The sequence below is a fragment of the Hyla sarda genome, chromosome 11 (assembly GCF_029499605.1).
Source record: "Hyla sarda isolate aHylSar1 chromosome 11, aHylSar1.hap1, whole genome shotgun sequence".
Taxonomy (NCBI): domain Eukaryota; kingdom Metazoa; phylum Chordata; class Amphibia; order Anura; family Hylidae; genus Hyla; species Hyla sarda.
In genome coordinates, this window is record NC_079199.1 from 14,238,118 (window position 1) to 14,258,128 (window position 20,011).

Here is a 20,011-nt window from a genome sequence, read left to right on the forward strand (position 1 = left end):
GGAGCATAGTAGGCACACAGGGGAGCGTCAGGGAGGGGGAGAGGAAATACAGGAATCTGTTGCCCGATGAAGGGGGGAGGACTGTCCCCTGCGGTATGGCGCCAGAAACCTGGAAGTTATGAGGGGTCCGGGCCAGCACAGCCACGTGTAATGGCAGCTGAGGAGCTGGACCTATATGGAAAGGGGACCCCAGAAGAGCATAGAGAAAGGAGAGGGAGGGAGGGGGGAAATGTAGTTCATACTTAAAATGGGAGAAAACACATGCCGGTTAGCTCAGCGGGCTGTTTGGGACCGCCACGTTGAAATCGCGTCAACCCCGAACAGCTGAGAGGACGGCAGGAGGGCCCTTACCTGCCTCCTCGTTGTCCGATCGGTCCATCGATGCTCCAGCCAGGCTCTGCAGACTGGCGCAATCGCACAGATAACACTGATCAATGTTTTGCTATGGCATAGAATTGTTCAGTGTATGCAATCTAATAATTGCATATAATAGTCCTCTATGGGGACTAAAAAATAAAAATAAAAGTGAATAATGTGATTTAACCCCTACACTAAGAAAAGTTTGAATCACCCCCCTCTTTTACCTTTAAAAAAAAAAAAAAAAAATATGAATAAACATATGTGGCACCGTTGCGTGCGTAAATGTCCGAACTATAAAAATATAACGTTAATTAAACTGCTTGGTCAATGGTGTACACATGAAAAAAATAATCAAAAATTGAATATTTTTGATCACTCTGTATACCCTAAAAAAATATATAAAAAGCAATCCAAAAGTCCCATCAAAACAAAAATGGTACCAATAAAAACCAGTTCACGGTGCAAATAATGAGCTCTTATGCATTCCTGTATACAGAAAAATAAAAAAAATGATAGCGGTCAGAAGATGACAATTTTTTTTAAGTAGTAAAAACAAATGAAACCTATAAAAATTAGGTATCCTTGTGACCGTATCGACCTACAGAATAAAGAAATGGTGTCATTTTTACCGAAAAGTGCACTGTGTAGAATCTGTAACCCCCATAAGTTACAAAAAAAAAAATTTTTATGGTTGCGCCATAAATTTTGTGGGGAAATGATTGATGTCATTACAAAGTACAATCGGTGGCGCAAAAAAACAAGAGGTCCTATGGGTCTGTAGGTGCAAAAGTGAAAGCGTTCAGATTTTTAGAATGTGAGGTGGAAAATTTAAAAAAAAACTGTGGTCCTTAAAGGGGCACTCCGGCCCCAAGACATCTTATCCCCTATCCAAAAGATAGGGATAAGATGTCTGATCGCTGGGGACCCCTAGCTTGCAGCACCCATCTGTAAGCACTGCAGTTATGCCTTCTGACCACGGGGACAGAGTATCGTGACGTCACGACTCCGCTCTCGTGTGACGTCACGCCCCACCCCCTCAATGCAAGTCTATGGGAGGGGGCGTCTCGCCCCCTCCCATAGACTTGCATTGAGGGGGCGGGGTGTGACGTCACGATACTCCGTCCCCGTGGTCAGAAGGCAGAACCGTGAGAGCCTCCAGCGCTTCCTGCAGTGCTTACAGACGGGTGCTGCATGCTAGATTGCGGGGGTCCCCAGCGGCGGGACCCCAGCAATCAGACATCTTATCCCCTATCCCTTGGATAGGGGATAAGATGTCTTGGGGCCGGAGTACCCCTTTAAGGGGTTAAAGATGACATGACTATGAGGGGCCAGGCAGATGCCTTGCTTGCTAAAATTGTCTGCAGGGCCTCAGGTTGGTGGCCTATCATGTTGCTCCCATATTCCTAAACACATTATTTGTTTTTCTATAGGTTCCAATAGGATTAGCCACGCAGTCCAAGGAGCCCATGATGGCGGTATATTTGCACTTTGCATGCAGAGAGATGGCACATTGGTGTCCGGAGGAAAAGATAGGAAACTTATATCCTGGGATGGAAATTACCAGAAGCTCAATGTAGTGGAGGTAAGAGGGGATTTGTGGCTCTTCGGCTGTCTTTTGCCTTTGGCTGTCGGGGCATGCTGGGAGTTGTAGTTTTGCAACAGCTGGAGAGCCACGGATTGGAGAACACTGGCAATCGTGATAGATTATGGTCTTTATAAGGAAATATGCCAATCTGTTAATCCGACACTTATGTCTGATTTTTCTCTTGTTAGATTCCGGAACAGTTTGGTCCTGTGCGGACCGTCGCAGAAGGGAAAGGCGATGTTGTGCTGATTGGAACTACGAGAAACTTTGTCCTTCAGGGAACTTTAGCTGGAGACTTCAGTGCTATTACCCAGGTAAGATGAAGAACAATATACATCATTTTTACTGTGCACATACGTGTAGACTGTTTCCAAAAATCAAACCTACAGGTGAAACTCTGAAAAATTAGAATATCGTGCAAAGTTCATTTATTTCTAATGCAACTTTAAAAGGTGAAACTAATATATAGAGAGACTCATTACATGCAAAGCAAGATAGTCCAAGCCGTGATTTGTCATAATTGGGAGGATTATGGTTACAGCTCATGAAATCCCCAATTTATGATATGATTTGGGGAGCCCTGTCATCGGCTGGTGTTGGTTAGAGATGAGCGAACTTACAGTAAATTCGATTTGTCACGAACTTCTCGGCTCGGCAGTTTGTGACTTTTCCTGCGTAAATTAGTTCAGCTTTCCGGTGCTCCGGTGGGCTGGAAAAGGTGGATACAGTCCTAGGAGACTCTTTCCTAAGAATGTATCCACCTTTTCCAGCCCACGGGAGCACCTGAAGGCTGAACTAATTTATGCAGGATAAGTCATCAACTGGCGAAACGAGAAGTTCGTGACGAATCGAATTTACTGCAAGTTCACTCATCTCTAGTGTTGGTCACTGGGCTTCATTAAGTTCAGGGTCAACGCATCCGTCTACCAGGAGATTTGGGGGCACTTCATGCTTCCTTTCCTTTTAAGTTGCATTAATGAAATACAATGAACTTTTGCATGATATTCAAATTTTTCGCGTTTCACCTGTACGCTGTTAAATGCAAATTAATGGGATTTTGTCAAAATCTCAGCAATTTGCAGTAATAATTAGCATTTTTTTTTTATTTTACTGTCCAGTTATCTACCATTTGGCACATAGCTGCCATCTGTGTGGGCACGAAGTCTATATTTACATGGGGGAAATTCTGTGAATCCGCTCAGTTTCGCGGATTATGCGTGCAATTTCTGCACGCGCAACACACAGATTCTGACCGTAATTAAATTCAGAGGGGCTCTGCGTGGAATTCTGCAAAACCTATTGGCAGGTTTCATGTTTTTGCAGTATTTCCACTGTATAAATGGGATAATGGGATCCCCTTTCAACACAATGTGCAGTAAATTTAGCAAAAATTTCAGAGCAGAATTTTTCCTGCAGATTGCACTCTGTAATTCCAACATGTGAACATAGCCTAATACTATATTTTACTTAAAAAGGGGGTTTTCATCTGGTTAAATAAATAAATAAATAAATAAAACACAATAATGAGACTTTGAGTTCTGCACTTTCCTATGTACTTTGTTTCAGTTTCTTACCATTTTAAAGCTCTCTGATTGTTGTCAGTGAACGGAGACACTTGGAGCGATTGTACAGTGATCCCTCAACTTACAATGGCCTCAACATACAATAGTTTCAACATACAATGGTCTTTTCTGGACCATTGTAACTTGAAACCAGACTCAACATACAATGCTACGGACAGTCCAGATCTGTGATACCTGTCACAACTGGAGGAACTGACCAATCAGAATGGGCATTTTACTGGTAAATCACCTCTATTACTGAAATTCATTCACGGACTGGTGTCTGGTAGCGCCCCCTACAGTACAGGGAGGAACTACAATTTCTGTACTACTCCTTACCTGTGCCAAGGTTAGCTGCTCCTTTGGACACCAAGTAAGGGCGGCTCCATTTGGGACACTGTGTGTACTGTATAGGACCCAGAAGAAGCTTCTGTCCTCTACATAAACCATTGTTTCCCCAACCAGGGTGTCTCCAGCTGTTGCAAAACTAAAACTCCCAGCATGCCCGGACAGCCGTTGGCTGTCCGGGCATGCTGGGAGTTGTAGTTTTGCAACAGCTGGAGGCACCCTGGTTGGGAAACACTGACATAGACAGTGATTACAGCTCCCAGCAGCTTTTTCTTACTTTTATATGTAAGGATTTGCTTTATCTATATTAGTTATCTACTTATTTTTCTTTAATCCTCACTTTTTCCTTTTTTTGGATGACATTTTGGTGGCTTCAGAACCAATTACCAGGTTTCCATAGAGTTCTGGTCTCAACATACAATGGTTTCAACATACAATGGTCGTCCTGGAACCAATTAATATTGTAACTTGAGGGACCACTGTATTATTATTATTATTATTATATCTTGTGATTTCTGGTTTGTACAGGGTCACACTGATGAACTGTGGGGATTAGCTGCGCAGTCTCAGAAGCCTCAGTTCCTGACATGTGGTCACGACAAGCAGATAACTTTATGGGACGCCATCAGTCATCATCCCATCTGGAACAAGATCATTGAGGTTTGTATATGGGATGTCACCCGGCTCTGACAGATACAGATATCATTTATAAGATCTACCCTTAAACAATTTGAGAATAACTCATTTTAATTTCATGTCATTTCAGGACCCGGCCCAGTCTGCTGGCTTCCATCCCAATGGTTCTGTTGTAGCAATTGGAACCCTGACGGGCAGGTATGTACTAAATATCTAAATGGCTTTACCTCATTTAGGAAATTACATAAAATAACATCTCTAAGGCTGCATTCACATCTCGTTTTTGCAATACGTTTGCCGTATCCGGTTTCATTGAAAAAAAACGCATCGAACTGTATTGCAAACCGTATATATATATATATATATATATATATATATATATATATATATATATATATATATATATATATATATATATATATATAGACATTTCATTGTAAACCGTATGCCAACCGTAGCATCAGATTGTGTATGTTTTGCATCATTTATGGGTTTATACGATTTTTAATGGTTCACCAAACCGTAGTCTACTACGGTTTTGTGTCCTGGTTAAAAACCGTATCCTGTATACGGTTATTTTAAAATGGAGTTATATGGTAACCACATTGAACCGTATGTGCGTACGGTTACATCCGGTTTGCACAATACTGTTTTTAATTTAATTACATTTTTTTAATTAATTTTTTGGGAGATTCAATAAAAAATGAACTTTATTTATTTAAAATGTTGACAAACATTAAATGGTCCATTTTTTTCAAGGAAGACGTATTAAAACGTATGCAAACGGACATCCGTTTTCAAACCGTATACCGTTTAAAAACGTGAGGAGGCATATACGGTTGCATACATTTCGGTCCGGTTTACATATGTTTTTTTTGGACAGAAACGGGATACGGCAACCGCATTGCAAAAAACGAGATGTGAATGCAGCCTTACTCTAGGAAAATCCATTTAATGGAATCTGTCCTCACTATCACCCACACTAAGGCTGGGTTCACATCACGATTTTGCCATACTGTTTTCAATCCGTTTTTCTATAGAAAACCGTATGGCAAAAAAAACGGATGGAACAGTATGGGGGAAAAGTAAACCGTATGCGTTTTTTAAACTATATACTGTTTTTAAAAGTGCATACAGTCCTGTCCGTTTTTATAAAAAAAAAAAAACATAAGTTTTTGATAATTTTGTCAATTTTTAATGGGAGGGGTGTTGGGTGGGGACTGTAGGATGCAAATGCGCATGTGCAAAGTAAAAACCGTATACGTATACTGTGCGTTTCCCATTGACGTCCATGTAAAAAAAAAAAAAAAAAAAAAAAACATGAATAAATACAAAAAAAAAACCTACACGTAATTGGTATCATTGCATGCATAACAACCCAAACTAGTTAAAATGGTCAAAATAGAAAAATGTACTAAAATACATAGCTTTTTCACCTTCCAAAAACGTAATCAAAATGATCACAACTGTACGTAACCAAAAATGGTACATTGAAGACATTGGGGGAGATTTATCAAAACCTGTCCAGAGGAAAAGTTGATGAGTTGACCATAGCAACCAATCAGATCGCTGCTTTCATTTTTTGCAGGCCTTTTCAAAAATGAAAGAAGCAATCTCCCCCATTAAAGGGGTACTCCGGTGCTTAGACATCAGATGCCTGATTGCGGGAGTCCCGCCGCTGGGGACCCCCGTGATCTTGCACGCGGCACTCCGTTTGTAATCAATCCCCGGAGCACGTTCGCTCCGGGTCTGATTACCGGCGACCACTGGGCCGGCGGCGTGTGACGTCACGCCTCCACCCCCGTGTGACGTCACGCTCTGCCCCTCAATGCAAGCCTATGGGAGGGGGCGTGACAGCTATCACACCCCCTCCCGTAGGCTTGCATTGAGGGGCGGAGGGTCACGCGGAGGCGTGACGTCACACGCCGCCGGCCCTGTGGTCGACGGTAATCAGACCCGGAGCGAACGCGCTCCGGGGATTGATTACAAACAGGGTGCCGCGTGCAAGATCACGGGGGTCCCCAGTGGCGGGACTCCCGCAATCAGGCATCTTATCCCCTATCCTTTGGATAGGGGATAAGATGTCTAAGCACCGGAGAACCCCTTTACCCCCCCCCCCCTTCACAGCTCCGTAGATTGGGGGGAAAATTATAGAAATTGTAAAGGGGCAATAAAATATTTAACATCTTTTTTTTATTGTGCAAAAGTAGTAAAACATAAAATGAATAAATCTGGTATTGCCATAATCAGTCTGACCCACAGAAATCATGGAATTTTATGCTGTTCAGTGAAGACTGTGGAAAAAATAAAATGACAGTGGCAGAATTGCTGTGTTATTTTCTAAAAGGCTGTCAGGACGTGCTGGAAAATAAAGATTTGCAACAATTCAAAAGCATAATGTTGGATACGTATATGATGACAGAAGAATAAAAAGGTTATGGCTTAAAATAAATAAATAAATACATAATAATAATAATGCTGTGTTTTTATATGGGGTTGATGATAAGTTCAATCCTCTATCGCCCTCTTGTGGTTACGTATGTAATAACAGCGGTCAAAGTTTTATGTGCTGTTTATTTGTTTTTCTTGGCTGATATAATGATGGTGATGATTGTCCTTGATCCTGTCATCACTCCACTAACCATAATTCATTATTATTATGGCTTGGTGACAGTGTATTGTATAGCAACGATGTTTGTCTGTGTCACATACTGTCAGCCCCCCTCCCCTGACTCACTCTGTTTTGTTTTTTTCTTTTCGGCAGGTGGTTTGTGTTAGATACAGACACCAAAGACCTGGTCACTGTACATACAGATGGGAATGAGCAGCTCTCCGTCATGTGCTACTCTCCAGGTTTGTAGCCCTTTCATCTTCTTCACATAAAAGTAATGAAGATCAGTTTATCTTAAAAGATCTGAAAATGTCACAATTCTTCTTCAAAGAGGAACTGAGAGAATAGCAATAGATCAGCTGACACCCCAGACTCCTTGACACCAGATGCTTCTTTACATAGAAGGGGTACTCCGGTGGAAAAATGGACTGTAGCCAGAAAGTTAAACAGATTTGTAAATGACTTCTAGTAAAATAATCTTTACCCTTCCAGTACTTTTTAGCAGCTGTATGCTGCAGAGGAAATTTTTTGCTTTTTGGAATTTTTTTTTGTCTTGTCCCAGTGCTCTCTTCTGACACCTGATGCCTGTATCAGGAACTGTCCAGAGCAGGAGAAAATCCCCATAGCAAACCTATGCTCCGGACAGTTCCTGATACAGGCATCAGGTGTCAGCAGAGAGCACTGTGGACCAGACAAAAAAAAGAAATTCAAAAAGCAAAGAAATTCCTCTGTAGCATACAGCAGTTGATAAGTACTGGAAGTATAAAGATTTTTTTAACAGAAGTAATTTACAAATCTGTTTCACTGTCTGGCACCAGTTGATTAAAAAAAAAAAAAGTTTTCCACCGGAGTACCCCTTTAAGGCACAAACTGGAAGCTAGTTTGCACTGAAGGGGGCCCAAAAAAAAAGTTTATTAAAGGGGTACTCCGCTGCTCGGCGTTTGGAACTAACTGTTCCGAACCCTGGAGCCGGGAGCTCGTGAAGTCATAGCCATGCCCCCTCATGATGTCACGCCCCACCCCCTCAATGCAAGTCAATGGGAGGGGGCGTGACAGCGTCACGCCCCCTCCCATTGACTTGCATTGAGGGGGCGGGACGTGAAGTCATGAGGGGGTGGGGTTATGACATCACGAGCTCCCGGCTCCAGCGTTCGGAACAGTTTGTTCCAAACGCTGAGCAGCGGAGTACCCCTTTAATAGAAGACTGTTGATTACCCAATAACCAGGGGAGACACCCAGGTCATATTGTTTGACACCAAATCCAGATTATTATTTACACAATGCCGTCAAGGTTTTATTGCTGCTAATTGCACAGACCATGGAAACAAACCCCATCTGTATAAATAAACCCGTATAGGAGCTACTTGTCATCACACATTTATACATTCAAGGTTAATGGGACGATACGTGTGCTCTGTGTTCGCCAATCTGCCAGCGCAAACCAGATTAGGTTGGCTTCACACTCCATGGCAGCCGCATACGGACAAAACCCCTCTTATAGGCAGAGGCCAGCGGGCAAACTTGTGCTGCCATTGGCCACCACCCATATGTGCAGTTTTGTCTTCATGTGAATTACGAAATTATGTAATACATGAACCAAATCTTAAAGGCGTACTCCAGCATTTACAAACTCCAGGACCCCCCCAAATCTCCAAAACAGGGCACTGAATTTCCCTGCTGCATGAATTGTGTGGTCATGCTATCTCTCTATGGGAGTGCTGGAGCTACCAGAGTACTAACCCCTGTGCATAGGCGATACATTTTAAAGGGGTACTCCGGTGGAAAACTTTATTTATTTATTTATTTATTTATTTATTTTTAAATCAACTGGTGCCAGAAAGTTAAACAGATTTGTAAATTATGTCTATTAAAAAAATCTTAATCCTTCCAGTACTTATTAGCTGCTGAATAGTAGAGAGGAAATTATTTTCTTTTTTGGAACACAGAGCTCTCTGCTGACATCACGAGCACAGTGCTCTCTGCTGACATCTCTGTCCATTTTAGGAACTGTCCAGAGCAGCATATGTTTGCTATGGGGATTTTCTCCTACTCTGGACAGTTCCTAAAATGGACAGAGATGTCAGCAGAGAGCACTGTGCTCGTGATGTCAGCAGAGAGCTCTGTGTTCCAAAAAGAAAAGAATTTCCTCTGTAGTATTCAGCAGCTAATAAGTACTGGAAGGATTAAGATTTTTTTTTAATAGAAGTAATTTACAAATCTGTTTAACTTTCTGGCACCAGTTGATTTAAAAAAATAAATAAATAAATAAATTTCCACCGGAGTACCGCTTTAAATGTCCTATTGATTTGGAGATATTGTAGTAAATTTATTTAGTAATTTCTGAAATGGCAACAGGGACATCCTTATTTTACTGCAGGGCTTCTGCCTCTCCCTAAAGTGCCCATGACCTTCCGTAACCCGCAGACATAAATCCTATGTGTCGTGATGAACCTTCCCTTTCTGCTGACTCAGATCTAGGAGCATCTTCCCCTTTTTCTCTTTTTCTATTCATATATATATTTTTCTTCTTCTCTCTTCCTGAACAGATGGAAATTTCCTTGCAATCGGTTCCCATGACAACTACATCTATATTTATGCTGTAAATGAGAATGGAAGGAAATACAGTCGCATTGGCAAATGCTCAGTAAGTTGTTCTCTTTTTTTATTTTTTATTTTTTCATTGATCTATAAATATATAAAAAAAAAAAAAATTATTTTTTTCTTTTTTTTGCTGATGCATAACATTTTTTATATTGTCAGTAAACAATTAGGGAAGTGACAATGAAGAAAATCACAGCTCAATAAAAAAAAAAAAAAAAAGGAAATTAGATGCAATATTATGTTTGTGGAATTTCCTGGCTGTTGCATTCACAATACTTAAAGGGGTACTCCTGTGGAAAACTTTATTTTTTTTATTTTTTATTTTTTTTATTTTTTATTTTTTTTTAAATCAACTGGTGCCAGAAAGTTAAACAGATTTGTAAATTACTTCTATTAAAAAATCTTAATCCTTCCAGTACTTTTTAGGGGCTGTATACTAAAGAGAAATATAAAAAAGAAATGCATTTCCTCTGATGTCATGACCACAGTGCTCTCTACTGACCTCTGCTGTCCATTTTAGGAACTGTCCAGAGCAGCATATGTTTGCTATGGAGATTTTCTCCTGCTCTGGACAGTTCCTAAAATGGACAGAGATGTCAGCAGAGAGCACTGTGGTCAGGACATCACAGGAAATGCATTTCTTTTTTGGATTTCTCTATAGTATACAGCCCCTAAAAAGTACTGGAAGGATTAAGATTTTTTAATAGAAGTGATTTACAAATCTGTTTAACTTTCTGGCACCAGTTGATTTAAAAAAAATCAATATACTATGGAATATACTATGGAATATACTATGGCGCCAATAGGGTAGAACAGTGTTTCCCAGCCAGGGAACCTCCAGCTGTTGCAAAACTACAACTCCCAGCATGCTCGGACAGCCAACGGCTGTCCGGGCATGCTGGGAGTTGTAGTTTTGCAACAGTTGGAGGCACCCTGATTGGAAAACACTGGGGTGGAATATATGTCAGCTGCATACACAGGAATCATTACTCCCCTCTGCATGGCATGATGAGAGTTGTAGTTTTGCAACAGTTGGAGGCACCCTGGTTGGAAAACATTGGGGTGGAATATATGTCAGTTGCATACACAGGAATCATTACTCCCCTCTGCATGGCATGATGAGAGTTGTAGTTATGCAACAGCTCGAGAATTGCTGGTTGGAGTATACTATGGCGCCAATAGGGTAGATCAGTGTTTCCCAACCAGGGTGTCTCCAGCTGTTGCAAAACTACATTTCCTTTGGTTGTCAGGGTATGCTGGAAGTTAGTTTTGCAACAGCTGGAGTCACCCTGGTTGGGAAACACTTGGTTAGAATAGATGCCAGGTACAGACAGAAATCAGTGTTGTAGTAGATACAGAGCCCTTATTATAGCTGAGACATGTATTCTGGCTGTGGATACATATAGGGAGCTTTATCATTGTATATGCGAACATACAGGCGTATTGTAAATGCATGGGTTAGGCACGGTTCTGTATTATTTGTCCGGAAAATCAGTTCTATAAAAAAAAATACCAGAAAAAATGCAGCAGGTTATATGATTTTGGGATAAAATGTCGGACGCCATCACAGAAACCTGAAGGACCCCATAAAAGTCAATGGGGCCCAACGGGTGTTGTTGGTGTCCATCATGTAACAGATCATCCGGCAGAATATGTTTTCATTGTTCTCCTCCGATAACAGAGCAGAAGAAAAGACAACACAGGTGTGAACCAGAGAGAGAGAGAGAGAGATGGATAGAGATGGATAGAGATGGATAGAGATGGATAGAGATGGATAGAGATGGATAGAGATGGATAGAGATGGATAGAGATGGATAGAGATGGATAGAGATGGATAGAGATGGATAGAGATGGATAGAGATGGATAGAGATGGATAGAGATGGATAGAGATAGATGGATAGAGATGGATAGAGATGGATGGATAGAGATGGATAGAGATGGATAGAGATGGATGGAGATGGATGGAGATGGATGGAGATGGATGGAGATGGATGGAGATGGATGGAGATGGATGGAGATGGATGGAGATGGATGGAGATGGATGGAGATGGATGGAGATGGATGGAGATGGATGGAGATGGATGGAGATGGATGGAGATGGATGGAGATGGATGGAGATGGATGGAGATGGATGGAGATGGATGGAGATGGATGGAGATGGATGGAGATGGATGGAGAGAGATAGAGATGGATGGAGAGAGATAGAGATGGATGGAGAGAGATAGAGATGGATGGAGAGAGATAGAGATGGATGGAGAGAGATAGAGATGGATGGAGAGAGATAGAGATGGATGGAGAGATGGATAGAGATGGATGGAGATGGATGGAGATGGATGGAGAGATGGATAGAGATGGATGGAGAGATGGATAGAGATGGATGGAGAGATGGATAGAGATGGATGGAGAGATGGATAGAGATGGATGGAGAGATGGATAGAGATGGATGGAGAGATGGATAGAGATGGATGGAGAGATGGATAGAGATGGATGGAGAGATGGATAGAGATGGATGGAGAGATGGATAGAGATGGATGGAGAGATGGATAGAGATGGATGGAGAGATGGATAGAGATGGATGGAGAGATGGATAGAGATGGATGGAGAGATGGATAGAGATGGATGGAGAGATGGATAGAGATGGATGGAGAGATGGATAGAGATGGATGGAGAGATGGATAGAGATGGATGGAGAGATGGATAGAGATGGATGGAGAGGTGGAGAGATGGATAGAGATAGGTGGAGAGATGGATAGAGATAGGTGGAGAGATGGATAGAGATAGGTGGAGAGATGGATAGAGATAGGTGGAGAGATGGATAGAGAGAGGTGGAGAGATGGATAGAGAGAGGTGGAGAGATGGATAGAGAGATGGAGAGATGGATAGAGAGAGATGGAGAGATGGATAGAGAGAGATGGAGAGATGGATAGAGAGAGATGGAGAGATGGATAGAGAGATATATAAATGCTTTTTGCTGATTTTCGGTGTTTTTTTCCCCTCCCTTTAAGGGTCACTCCAGTTTTATTACTCACTTGGACTGGTCTGTGAATTCTCAATATTTGATGTCTAATTCTGGGGATTACGAAATCCTGTACTGTAAGTGTCAACTTCCTGTTTACTACAGTTCTCTATGGATATATTGTGGATTTACAAGACATATATACAATGTATAAGTGACAGGAAAACTTTGGAGGCAATGGCTGACAAGTCAAGGAGCAGATTGCAGCCTTCAGCTGTTTAGGCCTACTGGGAGTTGTATTTTTACAACAGCTGGAGGCACCCTGGTTGGGAAATCATTGCCAAAAAAAACTACCTTTTGCATATTCTGTATTTATTCCCTTGGTAGAGCCTTCAGTGTAGGGAGTTATTTCAGAGCAAAGGCAGACGTGGTATATAGCGCCACCTATAGGCCATTTGTTAGTAGGAATATTTGTTTACATTGCATATTGCAGAATGTGATACACATCTTTATTGGTTGAGGAAGTGAGAGGATAATAGAGTAATTATGTGGTTGTGTTTCTTGCATTGTATTCATGTGTTTTCCTCTCTGCTACAGGGATTCCCACAGCCTGCAAGCAAGTGGTCAGCGTGGAAACCACCAGAGACCTTGAATGGGCTACATATACCTGCACGCTTGGATTTCAAGTTTTTGGTCAGTAAAACTCTTAAAAATAAACACAGATATACAGACGTTCAGACAGCAGCTCCTGAACTCGCGCCCTATATTAATCTGCATATGCAGCTCAACCTATAGAGAAGGAAAAGTGTTATCATCACACACCAATCAGCCATGACATTAAAGGGGTACTCCACTGCTCAGCGTTTGGAACAAACTCTTCCGAACGCTGGAGCCGGGAGCTCGTGACATCATAGCCCCACCCCCTCATGATGTCCGGCCCCCTCAATGCAAGTCTATGGGAGGGGGCGTGACAGCTGTCACGCCCCCTCCCATACACTTGCATTGAGGGGGCGGGGTGTGATGTAATGAGGGGGCGGGACTATGACATCACGAGCTCCCGGCTCCACAGTTCCAAACCCTGAGCAGCGGAGTACCCATTTAAACCCAGACTATTGTGTAGCTTTCCCTCGTGCCCATCAAGGCAAGTTCCCTAAAGGTGTCCCGTAGTATCTGCACCAAAACGCCATAGCAGGGGCTTTACGTTGTCAGTGCAGCCTCCATGGATCGGACTTGTCTCCAGCACATCTCACAGATGATCAATTGGATTGAGATATTGGGATCTGGAGCAGAGTCACCACCTTGATCTCTCTGTCCTGTTCCTTATTTCTGAGCAATGTCTGCATTGTGCCCGGGGGCATTATCCTGCTGAAAGAGACGACTGTCATTGGGGGTCCCACTGCCATGAAGGAAGAGACATGGTCTGTACAATGGTTAGGTAGGTGGTACGTGTCTCAGTAACAGCTACATGATGCCAGGACACAAGGTCTCCAGCAGAACATTGCCCATCACACTACCCGCCGCCTTCTTGTCTTCTTCCTATATTGCATCCCTGTGCCATCTCTCCCCCAGGTAAGTGACGCACACGCACCCTGCCTATTCACATGATAGAGACAGTTATCCATCACACCAGACGTCCTCTTCCAGCGTATGCTCCAGTTCTGATGCCCATTGTATGCACATTCAGTGGTTGACAGGGGTCACATGGGCACTATGACTGATCTGCGGAGCCCCATATACAGCAGATGCATTGTCCTGTGTGATCGGACTCTGTTTTTCAGCAGTTTGCTCTAAAGCAGCTCTTCTGTGCGTTCTGACCAGATGGGCTAGGCTTTACCCCCACACACATCAATGAGCCTTGGGGTGTCTATAACCCTGACGCCAGTCATCCTCCCTTGGACACTTTTGGCAGGTACTAACCACTACATACCAGGAATACCCGACAAGATCGGCTGCTCCGGAGATGATCTGATCTAGTCGTCTACACATCACTATTCAGCCCTGGTCTCAGTCGCTCAGATCTTTACACTTTGCCCATTTTTTCAACATCAACTTCAAGACCTGACTATTCACTTGCTTCCAATATATCCCACCCCTGACAGGCGCCCTTGTCAACAGATAATCCATGTTATTCACTTCACATTGAAGGGTTTATCCACCATAAGGTGATTTTAGTACCTGCCAGAACTGAGTATTTCCTGTTGGATTTTGTTCTCTAAACTACACATCCCACAGTTTCATGCTTGAAAGTTTGAGATCACTTTCCTTCCTCCCACACATCAGCCACCCCACCCATCGAAACACAGTGTTTTCTAACCAGGGGGCCTACAGCTGTTGCTAAATTGAAGCAGGATAGGTTCCCTCTTATCACCTGACTAGTGATGTCAGGTCTCGGCCGCACTGAAACCTGGGAAAATGCGAGACATGAGTAATTTTATATGCTGTTAAAAATAAATGATTGGGACGATAATCACATAATTGCGAGACCACCGTCACAGGTACAGACACTATATTATGAACTACTCTAACTTTACAGCCCCTGTAGCATAGTCAAATAAAAAAAATAAAAAATTCCTGGAATACCTCTTTAATGTTATGGCCGATTGTTGTATATCTAGTATAGATAACATATAAAAACTTGATTCCCTTCTATACATATACACATGACACTGAGTGTAGTGCAGGCACCTAGAATGAAAACCTCTATTCTTTACCCTTCAAGCTACATTTTAAAGCAATGGAAAAACCTTGCAAATTTAAAAGTAACCTTTTTTCTTATCCTTTGACATATTATTTTGTAATGGATCTCCCTATGAGATCACCTTACATTACCAAACCAGAATATGTGAATATTGCAGTGAATTTTTGTTACCGTTCTTCTCTTGTGCAGGAGTGTGGCCTGAAGGATCAGACGGGACAGACCTAAACGCGATCTGCAGGTCCAACGATCAGAAGCTTCTGGCTACAGGAGATGATTTTGGAAAAGTCCATCTGTTCTCTTATCCTTGCTCACAGTTTCGGGTAAGTGAACATAAAAGAGTAGAGCTAATAACATTCCGCAAATGACATTGTTCATTAAAGGGGCTGGGAAGATTGGCCTGGAGGATACAGTGACCCCCCCCCCCCCCCCCCGACCTATGATGGCCCCGACATACGATTATTTCAACATACGATCACTCTCAGAGGCAGCATCAACATACGATGCTTTTGTATGTCGGGGCCATCGCATAAACTGCTATCCGGCAGCGCAGACTGCTTCAGCTGCCACCAGATAGCCGTGTACGGTGCCCCGTGAGCTCCGGTGATGTCTCCTGCCTGTGCTCGGGGCTCCGGGGTGTCCTCTTCGGGATCCCCTGCATAGTCGGCGCTCTCCATCATCATCACGTCGCTGCGCACGCCGTCCCGTCATCCAATAGGAGCGGCGTGCGCAACTACGTGATGGCGGCGACGGAGCGCGCGGATGCCGGGGAAGCAGTGGCCTTGCCGGAGCGTCGGGGACGCGGCGACAGCGATGGACGGCGACATCCAGGGCAGCGGTGATGAGTGGTGACGGTCCGGAGCGGCGGGGACACGTGAGTACAACTTCCTCTACCAGTGGTCTTCAACCTGTGGACCTCCAGATGTTGCAAAACTACAACACCCAGCATGCCCAGACAGCCAACGGCTGTCCGGGCATGCTGGGTGTTGTAGTTTTGCAACATCTGGAGGTCCGCAGGTTGTAGACCACTGTCCTATACATTACATTGCACGGATCCCTCAACATGCGATGGTTTCAACAAACGATGGTCCGTTTGGAACGGATTACCATCGTATGTTGAGGGACCACTGTACTCGGATTTAGAATACAGCAGACCTTGTATTGCAGTTAGACTATAGCTAAGATCAGTGTTTCCTAACCAGGGAGCCTCCAGCTGTTTCAAAACTACAACTCTTAGCATGCCCGGACAGCCAAAGGCTGTCCGGGCATGCTGTGAGTTGTAGTTTTGCAACAGGGGGTAATTTAAGGAGATCTGTAGTGCTATATAACTTTTCCCCAATCCGAAGGATAGGGGATAAGTTATAGATTGCGGGGCGTCCGAGCGCTGGGGCTCCCCGGGATCTCCTGGACAGGGCCGCAGCAGTGTTCTGGAAAGGGGGCGTTCCGTCCCCGCATGACGCGGCGGCCGACATGCCCCCTCTATGTACCCCATAGAGATACATGGAGGGGGCGTGTCTGCCGCGGCTTTCTGCTGGGGATGAAACTTCACTTCCTGCAGACTGTCGCGGCCCCGTCCAAGAGATTCCGGGGGGCCCCAGCGCTCGGACGCCCCGCAATCTATAACTTATCCCCTATCCTTTGGATAGGGGATAAGTTATTTTGCGCTGGAATACTCCTTTAACAGATCATTTTGGAGGGGCATAAACACAAGATTTAATCCCAAGAATGAATAGAGCCGCATTAATGATGCTCAGTTACCACTGTATTCATGGTCTTTATGCTTTGCAAACATAGCCACATTCAGGACTGCAATGTCTGGAAGTCCCTTAGAGAATGAATGAAGCCGTGGTTGAGCATAACGTTGCGGCTTCATTCATTCTTCAGCTCCATTTTAGCGGTCGGACTCTCTCTGATTATACTAGTTTTCTCCTATAATGTGGATAACCCCCTTAGCTTTCATTCCAGCGATACCTACGGTTTTGTGTATTCAGCGCCTGTGCAGACCTATGTGTCTCCATGGTTACAGACTACAAACAACCTCTGTGTAGTCTGATCCTGTATTCTCTTCTCCATTCTTCTCTGCCAACCCTACTTGGTAAGCTACCCACCGTAGAAGAGACAGTGGATGAAATGTCTCTGAGGTGTCTACTCAAGCCAGTTGGATGTTTCTAATAAGGGCTATTTGCAAAGTAGTAATGCTTCTTAGGGCTCATTCACAGCTGGATCCAGCAGGAGAATTTTCAAAACCGGCTGCTGCCGTATACCATGCCGGACCCATGCCGCATCCGGTATATTTGAATAAGCCAGACAGTCAGATAGTGACTCCGGTCAGCCTGTTTTTGGACCATATGTTGTTTTGTTCCCAGACTGGAAACCATAGCCTGCCATGGTTTTAAATTTGGCAGTAAAACTGATACGGTTAAAAAATGAGCCGACCGGAGTGACTATCTGACTGTCCGGCTCATTCAAATGAATGGAGTACGGTGCAGTCCAGCTGGGATACGGCAGCGACCGGTTTCTAAATAATCCTGCTGTATCACCAAAATGTGGTGTTAATGCATCCTTTAAAGGGGTACTCCACTGGAAAACATTTGTTTTGTATGAACTGGTGCCAGAAAGTTAAATACATTTTTGTAAATTACTTCTATTAAAAAATCTTAATCCTTCCAGTACTTATAAGCTGCTTGAAAAGAGAAGAGTTGTGTAAAATATCCAGCTTTATTTGACATCCATTAAAAGTAAAAAATCACTCAAATGTGCACAGGACATAACCATCTGGACGTGTTTCTAGCGGAGCCCCACTGGACTTATCAGCTGCTGTATGCTACAGAGAAAGTTCTTTTCTTTTTGAATTTCTTTTCTATCTGACCACAGTGCTCTCTGCTGACATCTCTGTCCATGTCAGGAACTGTCCAGAGCAGGAGAGGTTTGCTGTGGGGATTTGCTCCTGCTCTGGACAGTTCCTGACATGGACAGAGATGTCAGCAGAGAGCACTGTGGTCAGACAGAAGGGAAATTCAAAAAGAAAAGAACTTCCTGTGATGCAGAAGAAGAACTTCCTGCTAAGTATTGGAAGGATTAAGATTTTTTTTAATAGAAGTAATTTACAAATCTGTTTAACTTTCTGGAACCAGTTGATTAAAAAAAAAAAAAAATTCCACCGGAGTACCCTTTTAAGAACTTTTGCAATAATTCAAGAGGAATTTTTCTTATGATTGCACTGTATGGCCAGATTAACCCCTTCTCACCATGCTCAATGAATGTTTGTTTTTCTCTTTGCAGACATCGAGCCATGCTTATGGCGGGCACAGCAGTCACGTCACCAACGTCAGCTTTTTGCACGAGGATAGCCATTTAATTTCAACCGGTGGCAAAGACATGAGCATCATGCAGTGGCGCATTCTCTAGTCTCCCGGACAGAACAAGCTAGAAGACACCGAGAGCATCCTGTAAACCAACACATGCCTTCCTATAGCGAACACAGACGGCTCCCGAACGAGTTGTAAAGAACTCAGGAACCAAATCCCCCCCGACCTATCATCAGTCCGATCTCTTAGGATCACCCCTTGGCTTCTAATAAAGAGTGGGGGGGGGGGCGGCTGTCTGTGCCTGCTCTGAATCCTGCAGAACAATATACGCATTACATTGTAACACAAAAAGCTTGAAGGTCTTATATTCTATTCAGATATAACATTCGCTGTTTATAATGTTCGGTCGGTTTAGCTTCCATGACAATATTAAACCCTTCTTGTACATGTAGATCACAGAGAGGAATGGAACTGGCACTCCTAGTCATTAAAGGGGTACTCCGCCCCTATCATCTTATCCCCTATCCAAAGGATAGGGGATAAGATGTCAGATCACTGGGGTCCCGCTGCTGGGGACCCCCAGGATCTCCCAAGCGGCACCCTGCTATCATTACTGCACAGAGCACACTCGCTCTGTGCGTAATGACCGGCAATACGGGGGCTGAGCATCGTTGCGTCTCGGCTCCGCCCCCTCAATACAAGTCTATAGGAGGGGGCGTGGCAGCCATCACGCACCTTACCATGGACTTACATTAGCCGTCACGAGGGGCGGAGCTGTGACATCACGATGGTCTGGCCCCTGTATCGCCGGTCATTACGCACAGAGCAAGTGTGCTCTGTGCAGTAATGATAGCGGGGTGCTGCAGCGGAGATCCCGGGGGTCCCCAGCAGCGGTACCCCGCCGATCTGACATCTTATCCCCTATCGTTTGGATAGGGGATAAAATGTTTTTGCCCGGAATACCCCTTTAACTGTCTATAACATCCAATTGCTCCTGATACTGATATTTGCACTTCAGCAAGTAGTTGGTGGTGGTGCAAAAAGCCCCAATAAACAGTCCAGCAAATAAGAAAAGAGTAAGATAATGAAGGAGGCGGCACTCACCCCATCATTTCATCTGTGCTTTATTGCCGAACAGCATGGGGGACACGCATAAGTGGGTGCTTCCAAGATAAAGAGCGACATATGTTTCACGCACTCAGCGCATCATCTGGCTCGTACATATGTTTCGCGCCCTCAGCGCATCATCTGGCTCGTACATATGTTTCGCGCCCTCAGCGCATCATCTGGCTCGTACATATATCTCACGCACTCAGCGCATCATCCGGCTCGTACATATGTTTCACGC

At 43.8% G+C, this 20,011-nt stretch overlaps 1 protein-coding gene across 7 annotated transcripts in view; it reads left to right on the forward strand.

The window, feature by feature from the left end:
• EML1 (EMAP like 1) overlaps positions 1-19,250 on the forward strand; it is a 99,740-nt gene extending 80,490 nt beyond the window's left edge. For 3 of the 7 annotated variants that reach the window (XM_056545204.1, XM_056545205.1, XM_056545206.1), the window contains exons 15-24: positions 1,791-1,942; positions 2,134-2,259; positions 4,384-4,515; positions 4,622-4,689; positions 7,256-7,344; positions 9,649-9,746; positions 12,710-12,797; positions 13,258-13,353; positions 15,548-15,678; positions 18,638-19,249. In XM_056545204.1, coding sequence (XP_056401179.1) covers positions 1,791-1,942; positions 2,134-2,259; positions 4,384-4,515; positions 4,622-4,689; positions 7,256-7,344; positions 9,649-9,746; positions 12,710-12,797; positions 13,258-13,353; positions 15,548-15,678; positions 18,638-18,763 — 1,106 coding nt within the window. In that variant the 3' untranslated portion in view covers positions 18,764-19,249. Of the gene's footprint in view, positions 1-1,790; positions 1,943-2,133; positions 2,260-4,383; positions 4,516-4,621; positions 4,690-7,255; positions 7,345-9,648; positions 9,747-12,709; positions 12,798-13,257; positions 13,354-15,547; positions 15,679-18,637 lie in introns of all 7 variants that reach the window. The other 4 variants (XM_056545207.1, XM_056545208.1, XM_056545203.1 and 1 more) reach the window with 3 other exon arrangements.
• The last annotated feature ends 761 nt before the right edge of the window (positions 19,251-20,011 follow it).